The 23,554-nt window shown below is 43.2% G+C and overlaps 2 protein-coding genes across 2 annotated transcripts in view; one reads left to right on the plus strand and one right to left on the minus strand.

Annotated features, from left to right (window-relative positions):
• Positions 1-15,457, minus strand: part of CAB39 (calcium binding protein 39) — an 87,988-nt gene extending 72,531 nt beyond the window's left edge. The window contains exon 1 of the mRNA XM_059167778.1: positions 15,119-15,457. The gene's annotated coding sequence lies outside the window, so the exon portion shown is untranslated. The remainder of the gene's footprint in view (positions 1-15,118) is intronic.
• Positions 14,762-23,554, plus strand: part of LOC131827958 (translation initiation factor IF-2) — a 75,257-nt gene continuing 66,464 nt past the window's right edge. Inside the window, exons 1-2 of the mRNA XM_059168882.1 lie at positions 14,762-15,045; positions 15,097-15,649. Coding sequence (XP_059024865.1) covers positions 14,762-15,045; positions 15,097-15,649 — 837 coding nt within the window. The remainder of the gene's footprint in view (positions 15,046-15,096; positions 15,650-23,554) is intronic.

Below are 23,554 nucleotides of genomic sequence, written 5' to 3' on the forward strand. Positions count from 1 at the left end.
CAAACATTCCAATCCCTCCCCATGTATTTCTGGGATTGCGGAAGGACTATCAGTGCAGTAGCTTTTAGTCAGGGGTGGAATTCCTTTGGGATTCTGTGATCCAGGCCTTCAGACTCCTCTGGGCCTTGAGGATATCTAGGGGCAGAGGAGCCTGCTTTTCAGGCCAAAGTGAGAGATAAGGGACAAAATGACAATAGGAAGGAATATGTGGCCTCGGAATAGACAAATAACCAAGAAGTTCATCTGAACTTATTTTTGGGCACCTAAAACAAATCAGACGGGAGAAGAACCTCAATAATCCTCACAGTTGTGAAGGTCAGAGGGTCATTCTACCTTGCACCCAGCACCATCTCCTTCTGGCAACTGCTCCCCACCCCCAAACATTAACAAAGCTACAGTGGGAGGTGCTACAGTCCTGTAAGAACCACACTCCTGTGGGCCCTAGCAAAGTAACCTAGAGGGGAAAGCAGACCTCTCCTTAAAGTCTCTAATTGCAGGGCTGACGCTCCATGAAAGCACATTTATGAAATGCAGATGGCCAGGCTTGCTATCAGGTGGGAATGACCTGTGTGCACAATGAGTCTGAGTAAGCAGCAAAACGCAGGAGCAAGTGCATGGTCATAATGGAGTTTGTGCTCCTGGTTCCAATCGCTGGTGAAGACCCTGGGGCACTGTCACCTTTTCCCAAACTAGTAGCGTTTTGACTCTGCCTGAGATAAGCTTTCACTAAATCCCTACCTTGTTGGAAAAAACAAGAATTCCAAGCAACACAGGGGCTACCTGTAAGCTATCTCTGCTCTACTCTTGTGCCCCAGAAAGACAGCTCTAACAAAGGCAGGACTCAGACATTTCTCCTCTCAACCTCTGAGAGGGCCCAGACGGGCCTCGCGGCCACTAAGCCTGGCACTGTCTTTATTCTTGATGTACTCCGCATACCTGCATTTGCAGCTGAAGATCTGAAATGTGTCATTAAATGACAGAGGAAGAAACAGGAAAATAGTAACAACGTGAAAACAGGTGTGTCTGTTTATTTTCACAAACTGAGAATAAAGTTTGAGATTATTCAATCAAATGCAAATTAAATGTACTTTTCCCCTAGCCATCCTAAACTGAGCTCTCAAGATGACCTTGTCAAATCCTGATTTTTCCTTTTGGATACCACTGCTCTAACACTTGGAATATGGAAAAGAAAGTATACAGGTTTAAAAAACTACATAAATATAAGGGTCTGAATAGTGGTGTTACCACCTCCCTGAAAAGTTTTACGGCACCCAAGAAGAACCACTTAACTAGAACGCCATACCTTCTCTTCTTCAGTCATTCTTGAGAAGTGGAGGAAGAGTGGAAGAGATGAAATCTGGGCGAAAACAAGGTGTTTACATTTAGAGAGTCTCAGTGTCTCTCAGTGTCTGACTTGAGGCAAAGCAGAACACTGTAGAGATAGAACATCATGGCTCTCATTCAGAGACCAATTCAAGGCAATGGAGTGAAAAGCCCTCTTGGTTCCTGAGGGAATGTAGCTGCTATGGCTCTGGAACTAGTGCTTCAAAACCAAGCAACTTGAGGATCTGACAGACAGCCTTGTACCCTGAGCACCAAAAACTGAGGACAGGAGGTCAAGAAACAGCTAGTTTTGCAACAGCCAATTTATCATCCTAACCAGGACAATTAGGCAAATGAAGGGGGATGCGATAAATAATTATGTAGGGACAAGAGGCATAAACCCGGACTTTCCCTGGCAAACAGGGCTTTTGGTCACCCATACCAAACTGTGGCTATCTTCCCTCCCCTATGGCCAGCCAACTTTTCTATTTCATTTACCCTGAGGGCAAAGCACCCTCCACTTAAAGCAGAGCCATGCGGTCACCTGCACATAATTATTAGTGGTGATGAAAATCAGTCTCTCTTGCCAATATTTGGTTATTTAAAATCATTTAACATCTATAATTCACTGCATTTATAGAGGAAAATGCCCATGTCACAGATCCCTCCCACCTTAGGTGTTTCATAATGAGATTTTTCTGCTAATATTTTTATAACTGAATATTGCTAGAAAGAAAAAATGCTACAAATTTTTCATATCTTTATGTGGTATATGGTTCTCTTACTGAACTCTTATTTCCAGTTTTCAGTTGATTCTGTTGGGTTTCCTAGGTTTTATTGTAACATCTGCACATATTGTTATTTTCCACCATTTTTCCCTAATAGTTACATGTTTTATTTGATGTTTTATTGTACTGGCCAGGGTGGTATAGAATATGAGAAGTGTTACCGGGCATGCCTATTTCACTTTCTTATTTCAAGGGGGAATTCTACTACAGCTTTCCCGTTGGTAGGCTGTTTGCTGTTGGTTTAAGGAAGATACTCTTTTATCTCCTACCAGCTTTTAAAGGGCTCATAATCAAGAACTGGTCAAACAGCATTGTTATGTTGACACACAAGGGGGCAATATGTACTGCTGTGAGACCCCAAGGGTTTGAAAACCCAGGCTCTGTGACTTACCACCAATTCATGCTGGGGCAGATTATTTTACCTCTTGATCTAAACTCCTTCATCTGCAAAATGAAGGTAATAATAACACCAATAACAACCTCCTTGTTGGGGTTAGTGGGAAGATTAACTGAAATAATTAGAATGGCTGGCACACAGTAAATACCAGGTGTTAGGTGTTATTTGCCCTCTTTAATTAAGAGAATTTCCTATTTAATTAATTGCTGATGTTTTACTTAGGATTTTCGTGACTACTTCCATAAATGAAACTGAAACATAGTATTCTTCCTTTGTAATGTCTTATCAGGTTGCTGTTCTTATATTCTATCAGGTTTCTAAGAGCTTTTGCTAGTTTTGAAACATAATTTTGTTATCTTTTGGTAGTCTAGGATCTAGAATAAATGAGTATTTATTGAAAAGTCTCTTTAAATTTTTAAAGAGAACTTACAATTTCTGTATCATCCAGATCCAGACCTCCACTCACTTTTTTGACTGGGAGGCCATGGCCTTTAAGCTGTATGTAATACATTCCATGATTAATAATCTTTTCAAGTGCCCCACTTCTTTTTTTTTTTTTTTAAATTATTTATTTGAGGGGCGCCTGGGTGGCTCAGTGGGTTAAAGCCTCTGCCTTCGGCTCAGGTCATGATCCCAGGGTCCTGGGATCGAGCCCCGCATCGGGCTGTCCGCTCCGCAGAGAGCCTGCTTCTTCCTCTCTCTCTTTCTGCCTACTTCTGATCTCTGTCTGTCAAATAAATAAATAAAATCTAAATTATTTATTTGAGAGGAAGAGAGAAAGAGAGAATGTACATGGGGCGAGGGGTGGGGGGAGAACGAGGAAAGAGGAGGACAGAGAAAGAAGCAGACTCTACGCATCACTTGGAGCCCCACATGGGGCTCGATCTCACGACCCTGAAATCACAACCTGAACTGAAACCAAGAGTCAGACACTTAATCAACTGAGCCACCCAGGCACCCCTTCAAATGCTCCACCTTTTTTTTTTTTTACACGTTGCATTTTTTTTTAATTTTTAAAGATTTTATTTATTTATTTGATAGAGAAAGAGATCACAAGTAGGCAAAGAGGCAGGCAGAGAAAGAGAGAGAGAGAGAGGAGGAAGCAGGCTCCCCGCTGAGCAGAGAGCCTGATGCGGGGCTCGATTCCAGGACCCTGAGATCACAATCTGAGCCGAAGGCAGAGGCTTTAACCCACTGAGCCACCCAGGTGCCCCAAGTGCTCCACTTCTTAAGATAGTTCTGAAAAGCAACCAGTTCCACTTTTATCATTAGATCTTTCAAAATTGTATATAACACACTCATTTAGACTCAGTTTTCTCTGTTCAATTCTTTCTGGATGTACTCCTCTGTCTTGCTCCTACTATTTCTTATTCCTTCCTCCTTTCAACAACAAAATCCTCTGTAAAAGATAGTTTTGCCCTTTCCACACACCTATGGGGTGTTTGCACACAGTGTACTATGCTAAGCAGACTCATCTCTGTCTTCCTTCACCATATGTAAGTTTAAAAGTGGGGCGCCTGGGTGGCTCAGTGGGTTAAGCCGCTGCCTTCGGCTCAGGTCATGATCTCAGGGTCCTGGGATCGAGTCCCGCATCGGGCTCTCTGCTCGGCGGGGAGCCTGCTTCCTCCTCTCTCTCTCTCTCTCTGCCTGCCTCTCTGCCTACTTGTGATCTCTCTCTGTCGAATAAAAAAAAAAAAAAAAGTGGGGCAGCCTTCCTAAGACAAACAAGAAAAAAATGAACATGCCTTACCCTCACTACCACCCCCATGAGGGTTTTACCTTGTGTGAAGAAGGAATGTACTCTACTGTTCAGCCCTCTTCGCATCAACACAGGTTCTAATCACATACTACATAGTGCTGAGGGATAAAAGCACGACTAGCTCTTGAGTAAACAAATGGGTATGACCAATTATAAAGAACAGAGATGAATAATTTTAACAATATAAAGCTAGAAAATATTTACCATGCTGTGTGCACAAACCAGGAAGAAATTAACAGTTCTAGTTCCTTTAAGTGCCTTGCCTTCTCAAGTACTTGAGAAGGCAAGGCACAGGGATGTGGGCCATTCAATCTATGACTAATTTGCTATATAGCACTTAGAAAAAGCACCTTATACAGCTTATATTCTAATGCAATGAACATAAGTAAAATACTCTTGTAAAAACATCAAAATAACTTCAAGTCCTAGCAAATATTCCAACTTACACACTTTAACATTTTTTACATAATCTCAAGTATGAATGAAACTATGAATCTTTACAGATACCTGTATCCTCCCTACATCCTTACCTAAGAAATGGAGAATTCTATTACGAAAGGAAATAGTTACTAAACTATATCTGGTAGCTTCTAGAAATCAACACTTTGCTAAGGACTCACTCCCTTCTAGAGTATGTCCCAGCAATCAACATCAATTTCAGTCTCTACGATTTGTGGATTCCATCTTTCCCTTCTTTGGACAAACAGTGCATCAGCATCTCTAATCTTCCTGCACAGCTCCCTCTCTTCACAGCTCCTCAAAGGTCCCTGAAAGCAAATCAGTAATGTGAACATTCTCTCAGTATCCTAGGACCTCACACATCCTGACCAGAAAACTGGACCTCATATTTCTGTAACAGAAATTCCCTGTGTTCCTGGATGATTCTATGTTCAGTACCTTGTGGTGGAAGCAAGAGTTTGGTGGGTTAAGACTGTACAATCTGGGACCAGGGTTTCAAATCTAGGTGTATGACTTCAGACCAATTATCTAGCTTCTTTTTTCTGCATCTACTCGCCCAAAAATATGGGAATGAAAATACGGTTATTAAAGGATTAAATGAGGTCAAGATAGAGAGGCTTTCAACTTTATACCAGACACTAACATATATATGCTATGTTAGCGATTTTTAATTTTTACTTCATTTTTTTTGCTCATACACATAGAGAACCTTCTGGCTACCCCAACGATGCCAAATGGAACCTCTCATTTCAGCAACCCCAGGCCCTACTGAGGACAAATGGGCAATAAAGAGACAAACAGTTGGGGTGCCTGGGGGCTCAGGTCATGATCCCAGGTCCTGGGATAGAGCCCCACAGTGGGCTCCCTGCTCAGCAGGAAGCCTGCTTCTCCCTTTCCCACTCTCCCTGCTTGTGTTCTGGCTTTCACTAGCTCTCTGTCAAATAAATAAATAAATAAAATGTTTTAAAAAGAGAGAGACAGACAAACAGAGAAACATTTAATCAGGGACCGACAACACCCAACACCTCAGTAGGTGAACATAAGTAAAATAATCTTGTAAAAACATCAAAATAACTTCAAGTCCTAGCAAATAGTCCAACATTATTGGTGAGGTAAATGAGGCCAAGCTATGCTCAGGACAACAGTGAACAGTCTACAAACTAGATTTGGCCCCCAACATTGCTAATCTCCTCTAAAGGTCCCTTTTCTTGGGTCAGGACACAAAATTAAACTCCCAATAGCAATATGAAATACTGAGGATGTGGGAATTTTAAAACCTGCAGAAATGAGCATAAAACAAGAAACAGCAACTTTTGCTTTGCCTTGTTCTTCTTTTAGTGAATTAAAACTATCAGAATGCCAAATCAATCAATGATGTAGGTATGTACATATCTGTACTTGATGACATTATAAAAGCAAGATTATTCTAAATTTAAGAATACCGTTACAAGAGAATAGTTTAAAAATATACAATATGGCATACAGATCACCAATTGTGAGTCCATTTGCAACTATGAGGCAAAACAATTTTAAGTGGGTCCTTTTGACTATTTTAAAACTATCCCAGAAGGCTGATATCCCAATGAATGACACATCTAGCTACAGATCAAAAAGAGTCCAGGTTCACTGAAGGCCACTTTAACACTTACAAAGGCTTAAAGTATTTTTGAAAATGTGTATGGTAGAGCAGAGAGTCTTAGAGCCTCAGTTATCACAAAAGCTAAAATGGACTGGGTACTTAGAGCATATCAGGCATGTTATGTAAAGCATTTCTCACTGAATTCTCACAAGTACTTTATGTGCAGGTTCTATTCTTGTTATTTTACAGATGAGAAAGCTGAGGCAAAATGGCATTAAATACCCACCCAACAAAGCACCACCAGAATCTAAATGCAGGAATTCCAAGTCTAGAGCCCCTCTTCTTATCTCTATGCTGAGCTTTAGTTTTCTACCGGTCTCTCCAGGGCCTTCTCCCAATAGTACCTTAGGCATTTATAAACTCATGTAATCGCTCAGTATTTCTCAAATTACATGGTGCATTGTTTTAGTTGCTCATTACATTAAAAAATAAAGCAGGACTAAAACTATTTGGACACATCGTACACAGGAAGGCCCAAGTATTGTTTGGCGAAACTTCACAGTTTTGACAGTGTGTTTATGTATGGTGCTGGGTCACTAATCAAAAATGTAATTTCTCACCATAGGTTGAAGTTAAAAAAAGAAAAAAAAAAGGCTTAAAAAGGCCACTTATCTGAAGTGTCCATTCTTTTACTTAACAAAACTGAAAATGAATTATCCCAACCTTTGTTGGATTTCAAACCTGACATAAGTAATCATCCCAATCAAAAAGTAAATGCTCTCTGAATTCCACACTATGTATGGATATTAAAAAGTCTGTAAATAAGATTTCTCAAGGTGCCAGGATGGGTCAGTGGGTTAAGCCTCTGCCTTGGGCTCGGGTCATGATCTCAGGGTCCTGGGATAGAGCCCTGCATCCGGCTCTCTCTCTGCTCAGCGGGGAGCCTGCTTCCCCTCCCCTCCATCGCCCCTGCCTGCCTCTCTGCCTCCTTGTGATCTCTCACTGTCAAATAAATAAATAAATAAAATCTTTACCCAAAAAAAAAAAAAAAAAAAAAAAAAAAAAGATTTCTCAAACTGTATTCCAGTAGAAACCCTTCAAGACTTTGCGGGGAGTGTTTCTTGAGTGGAGGGGGTGTTCTTGTGACCAAATAAACTTGGCGAATTGGGAAATACTGCACATTATATTTCCTTTCTGGACAGCCTCAATGTACATTACTAAAAACTCTGACCAACTCTGATGAAAAACAGTAACACAATCACTACCAAAAATTAAAATCTGATTAACAGTTATTTTTTTTTTAAAGATTTTTTATTTATTTATTTGACAGATCACAAGTAGGCAGAGAGGCAGGCAGAGAGAGGAGGAAGCAGGCTCCTTGCTGAGCAGAGAGCCCGATGTGGGGCTCGATCCCAGGACCCTGGGACCATGACCTGAGCCGAAAGCAGAGGCTTTAACCCACTGAGCCACCCAGGTGCCCCGATTAACAGTTTTTAACCCAATATTTTCCCAAACTTAAATTTCATTCTGAAACTTCTCTCACCAACAGCCAATCTCTCATAAGACTAATGTTGAACAAAACAGAATTTGTGAAACACTGGTTTAAGTGAGCTTATCTGGAAAAGGGAAATCCTAATAAGCTTCAGCTATTATAGTTTGTAAACCTTGACATAAGCACAAATATAGCAGAGATAAATAAAATACACAGAAAACGGTATTTTGGTTACTATTCATCTCTGCTGAGCAGTTTTATCAAACTATTACACATCTCTATCATTTAATAAGCATTTACACAAACAAGTATTCTAATTAAAAACACAGGTGGGAGAAGAAGGAAGAGAAGAGATATGAAAAAAGATTTTAAATAAATTACTATCTATTTCAAAGATTTCAAATAAATTACTACCTACAGTACAAAACTTAGATACATAAGAAAAACTCACACATGAACACAAGATGAACAGAGAATAAAACCATACTATACAGGGCCAAATGATCTGTAAAGGTCACATTCGTGACCTGAGTTCTGTCTCCCTGTCTGGAGAATTCAGAAGTAAATGAACTGGCTGATAACATGCCAGCAGAGAGAGAAAGAGTTGTTTACCTAGACTAGGAACTCTTTGCAACTGGCCTATAGAATAGGACTCAGCATAATGGGCTATAAAAACTGCTTGTGGAACAAATTAATTCATAATAGATGTTTAGGAGTTATGAACGCTCAGGGGTGGCAAACAGCTGCCATCTCTTATCAGTGAGAGAATCTCAGCTGAAAATGACCCTATGATCCAAGCTAGCATACCACCTTTATTAGCGGGTTAGAATCAATGACAGTCGATGAATACTTATCTTAAACATGTTCTTCACGTCTTCAAATGGGATTCTACATTTTGGTCCTTTCCACTTTTCCACTCTTATTGCCTTTGGTGATATTTTTCCTTTTCCCAAAACGAAGAGTTCTTAGAACTTCACAGCATATATACTTAAAAGCTGACAATGAATTTGATGTAAAGCTTGAGGATTTGCTAATCATTAACTTGACTTACTAAGCTTGTACTTTACAAGCAGATAACATTTCGTTCTTAACCATTTATTCCTAAGTACAAAAGCAGAAAATACATACTGTCATGTTACATTACCTGAAGCAGAGAGCTACCATATGGTGAACTAAGACTAGGCACCTGGCCAACCAGAAGAGAACAATGTTAAAGAATGGTTATATGCCATAAAGCCCTTGTAAAGAAACGGACTTAAAGACTACAAAAGAAGAGGTTCGTAGTACAAGGGGAAAAAAGACAAGTCAGAAAAGTTTACACACAGGATCACTGAAAATATGAGCAAAAAAAAAGGGACTTTCTGTCTGGTCCTATTCGCATAATAATGGCATGACTGAAGCCCAAAGAGGTGGAGTGACTTGCCTAGAGTGAAATGATTAGTCACTGAGTCAGGCAGGACCCAGCCCAGGCCTTCCAATCCCCAGGCTTCTGTGTTGCCCACTGTAACAAAGGCCTCCCATCTTCTGTACAAGACTAGTATGAAAAATAAACACTACCCACTGGCCTAACTAAAACTAGAAACCACTAATCAAATTACAGCTCTCAACAACCAGAGTATGTAGAACAAACCATTTCATTTTGTACTATAACATGGTTACTGTCTGGAAATCTACTAAAACCCTAATTAAGCTTTATTTACAAACCTCAATTCTGAAGTACTAAATCAAAAATGGTCAGGAAAAAACCAAGACCCTACTAAGGAAAATAAAACTTAATACCATATTCCAAGGAGCACACATTTTAAAATGAGGCAAATCTGGGTTCAAATCCCAGCTCAACTGTACAATGCCTGTGTGACCCTGGACAAGGCCCTCCACTTTCATTTTCTATCTGGAATGATGCTAGAGAACTACCTACCTTAGAGGTCTGTCCAACACTCCATAGTACTCAATGGTAATTTTCTCCCCCGATCTATTTTGGGTTTTTGTCTATCCCAACTTTTAACCTCAAACAACCACCCTTAAAAAACTTGTCAGCTACATCAAAATGATAAACACGAATAAACACCTTTTAAAAAGGATTATGCACCAAAGACCATTTAATATGTGAAAATAATCTTTGTAAATGTTAGTGTAAAGGTTCAAAAAGACATTACTGCATAAAGTATAAAACTTAATTTCTTTCAAGCAAACTAGATAAAGAATGAAGAGAAGCAGGCTCTGAGATCAGTCCCGTGGCTAATAAGTCACACGACCCTGACCAGGTTGACACCACTTTGTAGAAAGCCCCACCAGTTACAGCTCAAGGTTCATCACTTGCTCTAGTAACAGTGGACCTGTGCCCATCTGCAGAAATAGGGTCTCTAAAATTCTCACCTTTCTTCTCCCCTGAAATAGTCTGGCATCAGCAGCATCACAAAACTTACTAAGTCCAGTACTTCGTATGTGCCAGGCCCTGTTCTGAGCATGTTAGATGTAGTAACTACTTTAATTCTGCTACAGTTTTCTCAGATATGGTGTATATCACACCTGTCCAAGAAATCCAAGCTACAGTGAAGTGGAGGAACTTGCCTAACATCATAGAGGCCACAGGACAGTGAGGGTTCAATTATCCAGGGAGTCTGGTTGCAAGGAGTCTGCTAGTGCTTTGAAGCACTAGTAACAAAGCCACTCAGAAGTCAATAAATCCCAGAGTGGGCTTTAACTACAGACATGTAGAAAGAAATGTACTTCTTCTTTGTGCCCAAATACAGCTCCTAGATAATACACTGTGGAGGGAAAGAACCATGAGTGGCGTGTTCACAGTTCCTTGTAGGAGATCAAGCTACAGTTAGTTAGACAAAGTTATAAAATAGCAACTTAAGATCAAGCTACAAAAGGTATATTTTGTTTCTTGAACATTTTATTAAAATAATCCAAGTGTTGTGATGTTTTTATTATTATACCTCCTTAGTCCTCAAGGAGTGATCTGATGGATAATGTTCCCAAGGAATAATTATTATATAAAACCAGACTACTACTAAATACTGGTTAACTAGACTTTCTCCATCTTTGTAACCGTGCATATGAAAATCCGTATATACATATAAACAAGCAAACCCAAACCTACAACACTGTACTTTGAGTATCAAAATCTCAAGTTAGACACACTGTATCATGTGAACAGGTGTGTGCTGGACACTGCCTACATAAATGGCCAGGCGGTCTTTACTCCCTCCTTTGGGGCCCCTTCACACCTGACTGACCTCCTGCAATTCCCTGCATGCCAATCTTCCTTCCTCTGCCAGTTTACCATCACAGCTGCTAATAAAGCACAATTCTGCCATCCCTTCACCCCTTCTAAAAGCACAGTGGAGCCAGGAGGCTCAGTACGGTAGAGAATCATACCTACATATATGCACACACATAAATCCCAAAATAAAATGCTAATGGCAACAACCTGTTAACCTTCATTTCATCACTAGCAGTCCCGCATCTGTCACCCATCTTGCAGTAACTCTTCTCACCATCCTGGAAAGGCCCGAGAAGCAGACGTGGACTTGGAACAAACATTTAACATTTACCTGTCTACTTAGTAGTCTGGTCTACTCCCACAACTGCTGGTAGTAGAAATGTTTGCCTCACTTTGCTCTGCCATCATACTCTGGATTGATAAAGGCAGTGACTAGGGTCCAGTCGGATAGCATCAGAATGATGAGACAACAGAGGAAGAACTCCCATACAGCTCAGTTCCTTCTTTAATTAAGGGTGGCCCCAACACCAGTCTTCTTTCCAGTAAAAACCAAACTACAGACTGATGACTAAATTGTTATGCAATTTTTAGGCTACTTGACTTAATCTGCGCTCATACAAATACAAGATCTTTACATCTTTAGAAATAATAAAACAAATCCCAAGCAACCTAACCTGATAGAGGTGGAATGTGATTTTCTTTCCCACAATTTTATGACACAACAAAGTTTTACCAACACTTTTGCTGTTATCCATACTAATCCACCTAACACACTCCTAGTTCTGGAACACCAGACAACATCCATAAAATAAAATTCCTAGTTAAAAGGAGCAGTGGAAAAGGAGAAAGTGGATTTGTAAAACAGAAACACCACCAGGAAGGTAACCAGAAGATACTACCTGAAGTGAAATTCTACCCTATAGTGGATTTTATATTTTGTGTGCTGAAGGTGGATGTGGATTTATGTCTGTATTTTTATGGCAGATGGCAAAGCTGTAACTAATCAATAATCAATCTCTCCTGGAAAAAATACTCTAGGGAAAGCATGGTAGTAATTACAGAAATCTGTAAACTGCAAAAGATGGTCAAAGAAAAAACTTTAAATATTCAAAAATTATAAAGGATGCTTTGTGGTATATACATTTGCAATATAAAAATAAAGATTCAAATAAAACCAAATGATAAAGCCAAACCCCATATCTACGTTAGACTTTCCTAACTACTCTTTTACACCAACTTTATGAAAATTTATACAATCTAACTCAACATCTCACTTTATATCCCATTAGAAACAGAAACAGAGAATTAATATTTAGAATGTAAAGCAAAAGGAAAAAAAACCCAACTAGTTTAAGCAAGAACCTGCAGTCTAAAATGCTAATTAACTAAAGTGAACTGTCTTGAAATGGAAAAAAAAAGTCCCTTTTCTTATAGCAGCAAATTATTTCACCAGATTCTGTATTTTACTAACGAAACACCAACATAAAAACTACATGTAGCCTGCATCTTTGTGACGTCATGATCAAAAAGTATTAACCTATATAGATAGCCCGGGTCCTGGGATCAAGCCCCCACCCACCCCCCCAGCATCGCATACAGCTCCCTGGTCAGCAGGAAGCCTGCTTCTCCCCCTCTCTCACTCCCCCTGCTTGTGTTCCCCTCTCTCACCATGTCTTCCTCTGTCAAATAAATAAAATCTTTAAAAAACAATGTACATCTACTCATATAGCAGAGATGTGTGATCTCTTCCATATCTGATGACAATACACACCCTGAGTAATAAAGCCTCTCTTCAATCAGCAATAGGATCTAAATCCTACAAATAATAAATATACTTCAAACAAGGCACCTTTAAAAACAGTTTGGCCAAGGTGCCTGGGTGGCTCAGTGATTAAGCTGAGCCTTGGGCTCAGGTCGTGATCCTGGAACCCCTGGATCAAGTCCTGCATCAGCCTCCCAGCTCCCCGCGGGGAATCTGCTTCTCCCTTTGACCTTCTCCCCTCTCATGCTCTCTCTCACTCTCTCTCTCAAATAAAAAAACAAATAAATACACCTTTAAAAAAAAGTTCAGCCCACAGGAGCAGTTATTAAGCATGACTACTGCATGTTATCGGAGATAAATGCAACCTTGTCAGAAAAAAGGAATACACTTAAGGAATTCCCTTACTTGGGTAAAAATATTTTACGTAAAGATACTTAATGACAAAAAACTTGAATAAAATTTGTATATATATATATATATATATATGCATATGCATGCAGTTTTTTTCATCACGCAAGGAAAAAATAAGCATAAGAAAACTGAAAAGGAAATATGCGAAACCAAATCTAAGTGTTAAGATTACAGAAGATAATTTTTAAAAATTTTCCAGTACCTCTTGCACTTTATAAGCTTTTTTAACTGAAAAAAGTTGACATTCACTCATCATATAAACAAACAACAAACAAGTGTTTATGAAACTAACATGGGTTCTGAGCTGCTTCCACAAATCATTAGTAAAGCTAATTATCTGCTAGTAACTGGGGAAAAATGTACAAAATCAAGCTAGATTTTCACTTCTCACTCTCCCATATTTATGTAACTGAAAATAAAGAAACGTTTACCCTTCTTTAAAAAGTTTCTATGTCCAACTTGCCATTCCAGAATGCTAGTAACAATCTGATTTTAAAAATCATCAATTTAGACTGCTTTACAAAATGCCATTTCGAAGAAGTTATGATCAACTCAGTAATTCCAAAGTGCAGCCAGCTAATACACTGTGGGAGAAGTTTTAATGCATTTTAGTGAACCGCACCAAGAGAATTGCCTTATGTGCAAAGAGCTTATTTTACACGCATCTTTCCATTACCTCTTAAGAGCATGATACCTAAATGAAGCTTTTTGCAAAAGGTACTTTGCTTAGCCTGGACATGAATTTATTTGTAGCTGTCAAAATCGATCTCAAACTGCATTATATTCAAGGCACAGAACGTCAACCCTTCACTGGGCCTCCTTCTCTTTCTTTCACAGGACGGCTTTAATATCTCCTAGCTTACATTTCCGGGCTCATGAGTCACTGAGTAATGAGCTCTAAGTTTACCTTAGAATGCCACTCAAATAGCTCCTCTACAATATTCAAGGGTCTGGCCCCCAATACCTCTGTAGCCTACCCTTAACTCCCCAACATGGCCAGAGACAACTGAATTATCCACTATTTCTAGACTATGCCTTTTTATCTTTTTCCTCTAGTTTGCTGTCTCTCCTCATACCGTCTCTTCCCCATCTGTCCTCTCCCAAACCCCACCGAACCTTCAAGACCCAGCTTGGCACCGCCTCGCCCAGGAAGCCTTCCAGATCTCTGCTAGGCGGAAGTGATCGATCGGTACGGTCCTCCCCGGGTGTCTTTCTAGCACTTTGTAGTTCTTTCACAGGACTTATCACCTCTTTCCTGGTATCGAGGTTATTTGCGTACTGGTCTTATCTCCCACACCAGAGCGTAAGCTCCTCGGGGGAGGGGACCTTGGGCCCCGGGTCCCCTTCGAATCCCTCTGGCGCGGACCGACCACAGTGCCCGCACGCAGTGCAGCGCTCGGCTTGGTTCAACCGAACTCCGGAACGCTCCGGCCGCACAATTCCTAACCAGAAGTCAGTTAGGCATTTTCCTCAAATGAAGATCACAAAAGATGCTGCCTGCCTCCCCACAGCAGGAAGTTTACCAGGAGCCAGGAGTGAGGCGGCCAGAGCCGTGTGCGATGGGAGTGACAGCTGGCCCGAACCGCACCTCCCTGCTCACCCGACTCCGGCCGCGGACGCCCCAAATCGCCAGCCCTGCCAGAGAACCGCGAGGGGTGGCAGGGGAGCACCGGGCGCCCAGAGCCCCGGCCACAGGCCGCTGGGCGCCGCGCCGGCGGGGACTAGGAGCGAAGGCTCCGCAAGGGGCCCGGCCCGGGCCGAGCCGAGCCGAGCCGAGCAGGGAGGGCGGGCCACACGGGCCCGCCGCCTCCGCCACCGGAGAAAATGGAGGCAGCCCGGGCCGGTGACGAGCCGGGGCAGGCGGAAGCCGGGCGGGCGTCTGCGCCGCGAGCAGGGCCGGGCTGGGGGTCACTCACCGGGCTGGGCCGGGCGGCTCCCTCTCCGCCTCCGCGTCGTCGCCGTCCCCGTCCTCGGCCGCCGCCGCCTCGGGCTGCTCACTGGGTCCCCGCGGCGCGGCTCGGGCGCTCGGCCCCTCCGTTGTCTTCCGCCTGTTCCTGCTCCCGGCTCCCGGCTCCCGCGGCGGCGGCGGTGGCTGCGCGGGCGGACGGTGGCCCTGGGGCTCCCGCGGCGGCCGCTGCACTGCTGCGCTCACTCGCTTGGGCTGCGGCTGCGGCTGCTGCTGCGGGACCAGGCGCCGCCTTCGCCTTCGCCGGCTGCTGGAGAATCAGTCTCTCTCAGGCCTCGCCGCTCCCCGCTCCCGGCCCGAGCCCGGCTTTGACGTACGCACTGCGCAGCCGCGGAGGGCGCGACGTCGGGCGGTGCCGCAACGCCCCCTGCGGCCTCGGGCGCGCCCCAGCGGCCGGGCGGACTCGCGACAGCGGAGTCCGCGCCTAGGCCGAAGCGGGAGGGGACGCAGAGAAAAAGCAGCAGCCAGAGCACTCGGGAAGGTATGTGGGGGGGTGGGGGGGGGAGTGTTCTTTCACCTGCCGCTTCAGTGTTGGTGCTCAGCCTTTCTCAGCACTCTTCCTGGAAGAATCCTATGTCCGCCTTCCACGACCACTTCCTCAACCGTTAACAAAGCTTTATTTTTTCTAAATGCCAGGGGCCCACTTTGTGGAGACAGTCTTTCATACTTGCGAGGGACAGATAACTCTCAGGTAGTATCCTCTGGGCCAGAGTGCAGAAAGTGATGGAATGATCCAGATTAATAGGACTCAACAGTCTGGATTTAAACTCCAGCTCCACGATATGGTCTCCAATGGATTATTTCATGTCCTTGTGCCGGGGTTTCTTTACACACACACACACACACACACACACACACACCATATAGCAATACAGAACGGTAGGCTTATGAGGATGAACTAGATAATGCATTGCAAAGCTCTGGCAGCAAAGTCCGCTATGTAGAAATGCCATGCATACATATTTTTGTTTCCCTCTGTTGCTTTGGTTTAATTTGTGATTGAACCGGGTATTTTCGAGCATCTACTGTGTGCCACTATTCTAGGCGGCAGGACAGTGAACAAAGCAGTCCCCGCTCCTGAGACGTGCCAATAAATAAACCAACACATATAGGACATTGGGTGGTTTCTGGTGCTATGGAGACAAACAACACAGACTAAGGAGGGAAGAGAAGGGAAGCCACTGTTATTTACAGCGCTCCTCCAGGGAGCAGCTACGGGAAGAAAGCAGGTTGTGAGCTTCCTGTATGGAAAGGCAGAGGGAACAGCAAGGATGAAGGCCCTGAGATGGGACACTGAGGGAGGGGAGAGGGGAAAATAGGAGGAGAGAAGGGGGAACCAAACAGAACAAAGTGAGGAACTTTGGTTTTCACTCTGCATGAGATGGGAAGCTATTTGGACGGTTTCAAGCAGAGAAAGTCCCTGGCCTGAGCCTTCAAAAGGCTGTAAAGACCAGCCTGAAGGGCCGGTGGGTTTCAGCCAAGAGACTGGTTAGAAGGTCTTTGAAATAATCCCATCAAGAGAAGACAGGCTCAGCCCTGGGTGGTAACGGTGGAAGAGGAAAGAAGTGGTCAAGTTTTAGACACATTGAAAAGGTAGAGCTTACAGATTCTTGCTGATTTCCAAACTTTTTTGGTTTTTGGCTTTTCAAGCAATTGGAAGATACAGTTGGTGAAATGAAGATTTAAACAAGCAGACAGGAAGGGAGGAACTCAATACATCTGGGGCCATATTAAGTTTGAGCTGCCTGTTAGACACCTAACTAGGAAACTGGATATAGAAATCTGGAGTGTGCGGGACGCCTGGGTGGCTCGGTGGATTAAGCCGGTGCCTTCGGCTCGGGTCGTGATCTCAGGGTCCTGGGATCGAGTCCCGCATCGGGCTCTCTGTTCAGCTGGGAGCCTGCTTCCCTCTCTCTCTCTCTGCCTGCCTCTCTGTCTACTTGTGATTTCTCTCTGTCAAATAAATAAATAAAATTAAAAAAAAAAAAAAAAGAAATCTGGAGTGTGGAGGAGAGGTGCAGGCTGGAGATAGAACTTTGGGAGCCCACAGAACAGGTAAAATCTCTGGACTCAGTGAGGTCATTTAGGGAGTATTAGTGAAGTGCAGGGGCTGGGGATGAACCTGAGACCCTCCGATATTGAGAGGTCAGACAGGAAGATAACAAGGACGCAGCAAAACATTCTGAGAAAAGGAGCCAGGGTGGCAGTGAGAAGAAAACATCACATGCTGGAAGACCAGGGATGGAGGATGGATTTGTGCCACCAAATGCAGCCAGTAGTTCAAGTAAGGCTAGTGTTGGTAATTGGACATTGGTGTCGGTTACCACATAGGTAACTAGTGGCCTTAAGTGCCATTGAAATAGAGGAGGGTAGGAAAGCCTGCTTGGCATGGTCTCTAGAAAGAATGAGACCTAGAAAGAATGGGGCTCTAGAAAGAGACCATGACCACTTTTTCATGAAGTTTTGCTCTAAAGGGAAGCAGAATCAGGGTGACCGTTGGAGGGGAATGTAGGCTCAAAGCAGATTTTTGTTTTGTTTTGTTTCATTTTGTTTTGTTTTTAGAATGGAAGTGCCAATGGGAATGATTTAGTAGCGAGGAAAAATTCGATAATGAAGGTATGTGGGGCGGAGGGACATTTTCTGGAAAGCCATCCTTGAGTGAGCAAGAAGAGAGGGCAAGGGTACTAGGGTACCTCAGGTACCAGCAAGGCCGATGTTCACAGACAGTAACAGAGGGCAGGTGAGGTGTGGGCATAGAGACAGGGAGCTGGATGGATGAGGTACCAGAATGTGGGGACTTGTCCTTCTGAGAGCTTCTATTTTCTTACGGAAACAGGAAGCAAGGTCATCAGTTTGGAGTATGGAGAGGGAAGAGGTGTCAGAAACTTGAGGGAAGAGGAGAAGGTGTAAAGAAGGATCAGTCAGCAGGGTGGTTCTGTGTTTTCACTGGCCACATTTGGCTGAGCAGGTGCAGGCAAAGGAAGGTGGGGAGTAGGATTCCACCGGGGTTATTTTTGTGGAGAGAGAAAGGGAAATGAAGGAGAGTTATGTATATGCAAGGAAGTACTATTGTACAATGACCAGCTGTTGAATCCAAGCCAGATGGGGGGGGGGTGAGCCAATTGGGCTGACAGGAGGTGGGGGCAGTAATAGAGGAGAGTCCCTGTAAACCTGTTGGAATCCATGGAATGACGGGCAGAAATTGTTGGAATCAGCACAGGAAGGGGGGTGAGCTGGAAAGAAAGAGGTCCTGGTGGTGGGAGAGGCAAGGTTGCTTGCAGTGAGATTATGTGAGGCACAGTTCTCAGTAAATGCAAGGCCTGGGGCAGCTTCTCAGACCATGATGTCCACGGGCATTCTGGGAAGATCTTGTCGAAATGCGGTTACTGATGGCATTGGCCTGCGGGGCGGGGGAGGGGGGGGTGGTCCATTATCCCACATTTCCAACAAGTTAGGGTGGGATGGGGAGGATGCTGATTAGTCTTACTCTTATTAATAAGCTTGATGCCAAACCTCTGTTAATCTAGTATACACACACAGAAAACTAGACTAACCTTGTTAGTGAACAGGTACAAGAAATGGCAGCACATTAAAAGTAAAGTCCACCCTAACCAAGGACAGTTTATGCCAAGCATATTAGAAGCTCATTAGAAGAACTATAGCTGTTGAGGGGCTGTCTCTGCTCAGAGAGACATAAGCTGACAAGAAATCCAGAGCAAGCCCTGGGCTTGGGGAGTGGCTGATTCCTGGAGCTGTCTCTTTGCTTTTCTCTGGTAATGGTGAAAGGGAGGTGCCCGGCAGTCTCAAGTGTGAGGACTACCAAGTTTTATCTAAGTTTGAAACTTTGTTTAATAAGGACTTTACCACACAGCGATGTGTGTGTGTGTATCTCTGTGTGTGTGTGTGTGTGTGTGTGTGTGTGTGTTAAAGCCAAGAGTTCGGGACACCTGGGTGGCTCAGTTGGTTAAGCAGCTGCCTTCAGCTCAGGTCATGATCCCAGCGTCCTGGGATCGAGTCCCACATCGGGCTCCTTGCTCAGCATGGAGCCTGCTTCTCCCTCTGCCTCTGCCTGCCATTCTGTCTGCCTGTGCTCGATCTCTCCTCCTCTCTCTCTCTGATAAATAAATAAAATCTTTAAAAAAAAAAAAAAATAAAGCCAAGAGTTCCTTTTAATTGTAGGCCCAAAGGGAAAAGGAAACCTTTAGTGTGCTCACATTCCACAAAAACAACTGAGGAATCAATTTCCCCAAAAAATAAAAGAATGCATGGGGTTGATAATCCCCTATGCAGGGGTTTGATTCCTTTGTTTTAAGGGTCAGATCAGGATTCCAGATTAATCTCTTAACTGGGATAAAGCCACTGCAACGGCAAGATAGCAGAAATTTCTGGAGCCAGGGTTTGTAACAAATTCTGAAGCCCAGTGGAAGGCGTCATAACATTTGACTGCTTGAATTTATGCTGGGAGACACCCTCTGCGTCCTTCTATGGAGGCTTCTGGAAAGCCCTTTCTACTAATGTATTTATTTGTAGGCATAACGTCTTTCTGAGAAATTCCTCTACCCCTTCATCTTGAAACCCCCTTCACAGAGGGCCTCCCCCACCCCCACCTTCTAGTGCAGCTAGATCTGCAGATCTCAGGGTCCTAAGGCCGGGTCCTCATGTTCAAGGAAAACCAATCAGTGATGGTCCTGTGTAAATGTCTTGTCACTTTTATTTCCTTTCCTCTCCTCCACTGAAGTTGGATCATCAGAGGAAGGCACCTCCCTCCCTTCATCACACCATCTGTGAAAGGACTTTGAAGCCTGACTCACAGCTTCCTCCCCACCCCACCCAGTGCCTGACTTCTCCCGGGCAACATTAGTGCCACTCACCTAATATGTTGGACCATAGTTCCCTCATATCATCCTCCCTGGTGACCTTCACTTCCTTTGCACTTCAGCAGCCACTTAATTGGCCCTACCCTGGTCTCTGCAGTGGCCAGACTCTACCTTTGAAGCTTGACATCTGTGACTTTCCTGGGTAACTACTTCTCCCATCCACCTACCCTCTCCACTCCCTCAGACCCACCAGACCTGCTCTAAATCTCATTGAAACCTTATTTATTCAACAAATACTTTTTGAAAACACATAATTACTGGACATAAGCAGTGGTAATGAGACGTTGGACAATGCAGAGTCCCTGCTCTCAATGATCTTGGAGTCCGGGAGAGACACACAAGTAAACAGGCAGTTACAGAAGGCTGAGACATGGGGCATGAGTAAGAGCCCATTGAAGATGGAGAGAAATGTTTGGGAAAATCATGCAAACACCATAAAAACAGGAAAGCATGGTAAATTTAGGGAAGTGCATAGGAATAGCTCAGATATAGAGCTTAGTTTTAAAAGAGAAATTTGTTTTAAAGATTTTTATTTATTCAACACAGAGAGAGATCACAAGTAAGCGAGAGGCAGGCAGAGAGAGAGGAGCAAGCAGGCTCCCCACTGAGCAGAGAACCCAACGCAGGGCTTGATCCCAGGACACTGAGACTATGACCTGAGCCAAAGGCAGAGGCTTAACCCACTGAGCAACCCAGGCGCCCCAGAAATTTTTTATTGCTATTTTCTCCTCCACTTTATTGAGAAATTATTGACACATAACATATCTAAGTTTAAGGTGCACAATGTTATGATTAGACATGTGTGTATTGCAAAATGGCTACCACAAATCAGTTAATGAACATCTTTTACCTCGAATAATGATTTGGGTGTGTGGCGACAACATTTAAGACCTAGTCTCTTAAAAAACTTTCAAGTATATATATATAATACAGTATTGTTAATTATGGTCACCATGCTGCACATTAGACCCCCAGATCTTGTCTATCTTGTAGGTGGGAGTTTGTATCCTTTGACCATCTCTCCATTTCCCCCATCCAAAACCCCTGGCAACCATCATTCTACTCTCCATTTCAAAGGGCTCAGCCGTTCAAGATTCTGCATTTAAGTGAGAACATACAGTATTTGCCTTTCTCTGCCTATTTAATTTAGTGGAGGACCCTTGAGGTCCACCCTGTCATTAGATGTGGCAGGATTTGAGGAGGGGAGTTGGCACCAGATAAAGTTGGAAAGATAATCAAAGGTCCACAGGACAGCTAAGTAGGCTGGGTTTCAACAGGAAGGCAGTGGGGGTGATTTGGGAGGAGTGGGTGTTGAGACTTGAAGCCATGCAATGGTGAGCTCAGATCTGTACTTCTCAGAAACAACACTCTGACCCTCTGCACACTGCGGATGGGAAGAAGGCCATATTGGAGGTAGTGGGATCAGTAGGAGGCTGTTTTCATCCTGGCAAGGGAAAAACGGGGCCTCAGCTAAGATGGTGGCGGGGCCCTGGAGGGGAATGAATCAGTTAGAAAAAAAAGTTTTTAGAAGGTGGTACTTGGTGACTTGATGGATATAGATGAGGAGACCATAGGATGAAAAGCAGGCTTTTGACATGAGCACCTGGTTAGACAGTAGGGCTGTTTGCTCAGATGGACACCATCTAGGAGCCATCAGAGGACAGGAGGAAAACGACAAGCACATTTCCAGAGAGAGGCTCGGCGACAGTCCAGAGCTACTGGGGGATCAAGTAATACAAGGCATCAGTTGGATGTGGTAATGGGAGGGGCTCTTGTTGACCCTGGAGAGCGGTCTACCAGTGGAGGGATGGGTGAAGAGACCTGCAGATGGCAGTGGGTTTAAGGTGTGAATAGGAGATAAAGTATGGGAGTAATAAGCACAGGTAGCACTTCTAATACAGGAAGGTGGAGAAGAAGGGCTGGTCAAGTGAAGGCCTGAGGGGAGCAGAGATGAGCATGTTTAAATGCTGATGGGAAGGAACCACTAAAGAAGAAGCTAAAGGTGCAAGAAGGAGAAATTATCAGATACCTTGAGGTCCTTCCATTGGGAAGAGGCTTTATGGGCAAACAGAAGGGAGGCTTCTTCTTTGCCATAGAGAAAAAAGAGGAGAGAGGTCTGAGTGAAATAAGGGGGAATTTTGGGAACTGAGCTATGCAGGATGTGTTTTGTTAAGGAAAAAGAGTGGTTTTGCCCTAAAGGCTGGTTTGTTTGAATGAGAAACAAGAAAGCGTAGGATATAACTGGAATGGATATTGAAAGGTTTTTTTTTTATTAACATATAATGTATATTTTCCACAGGGGTGGATATTGAATGTTATAGAAGGTTCTAGAAAAGATAATTTTATCTGTTATGGTTAAAGCTGGCTGGATGGATTTATTTGTAAGATTTTCAAAAAGAGCTTTGGTATCCAGTAGGGTTGATGGGAAACTAGAATTTGGTTTCCTCTGTTAAAATGAGAAAATTATTGGTCTGCCCTTCATAAGAAGTTTGTGGTAGATCAAACAATGGCCCCCTAGTAATGGCCACAACCCAATCCCTGGAATCCATGAATATGCTATTTTACATGGCAAAAGGAATGTTACAGATTGAATTGAGGACCTTGAGATGGGGGAGATTATCCTGGATCACCCCCTGAGCTCAGTGTAATCACAAGTGTCCTTATAAGAGAGAGGCAGGAGAGTCAGAATGAAGAAAAGGCCGTATAACAATGGAAGCAGAAGGACATTGAAAGATAAAGTGCTGCTGACTTTGAAGATGGAGGAAGTGGCCTCGAGCCAGGAGTAAAAAGGACTGCTCGAGGGTGGAAAAGGCAAGGAAATAAATTGTCTCCTGAAGTCTTCAAGAAGAACTCTCTTTGCTGACATCTTAACTTTGAAACTGATTGTGGACTTCTGACGTCTAGAACTATAACATAATATATTTAGGTTGTTTTAAGCTCTTTAATTTGCAGTAATTTGTTGGAGCAGCAATAGGAAATGAATACGAGTTTGTTAGATGATTATTTACCTTCTGCTTAGTTTGCCTAGATAACAAAGATTGTGTGCTTTACCAGAACCTTCTATGGTTTATGCTGACTTTCTGATGACCTTGATTATGTAAAAAAGAGCAAAATTCTCTCTCTTGAGAAGGAGCTACGACTCTTTACAATCATGTTACCCTTTCTGTTTATTTTTTAAATCCTTTATTGTCATTTTAAATAAGTAGCCAAGTACTATTTCTCAGGAATGCGAGATCCTGCCTCATTCAGTTATTCAAATATCCTGACAACTTTTGATGTTTTGCCTGCCCCCAAATTGATCCTGAGTGATAGCTTTTGCACCTACCACTGTCTTTGAGATTTCCCAAAGGAAAAACCATACATGATTTGTTCTTTCATTTTGTAAGAAGAGAAATGCTAGGAAATATTTGGGTTTATCTAACAGTTGCTATTGATGAGTTGTGTAGGAAGAGAAGTGACCTAGCCTGTCCCAGGTTAATAGGTAATAGGTAGTTGCATTCAGATTTCCA

Source organism: Mustela lutreola, chromosome 3, assembly GCF_030435805.1.
Source record: "Mustela lutreola isolate mMusLut2 chromosome 3, mMusLut2.pri, whole genome shotgun sequence".
Taxonomy (NCBI): domain Eukaryota; kingdom Metazoa; phylum Chordata; class Mammalia; order Carnivora; family Mustelidae; genus Mustela; species Mustela lutreola.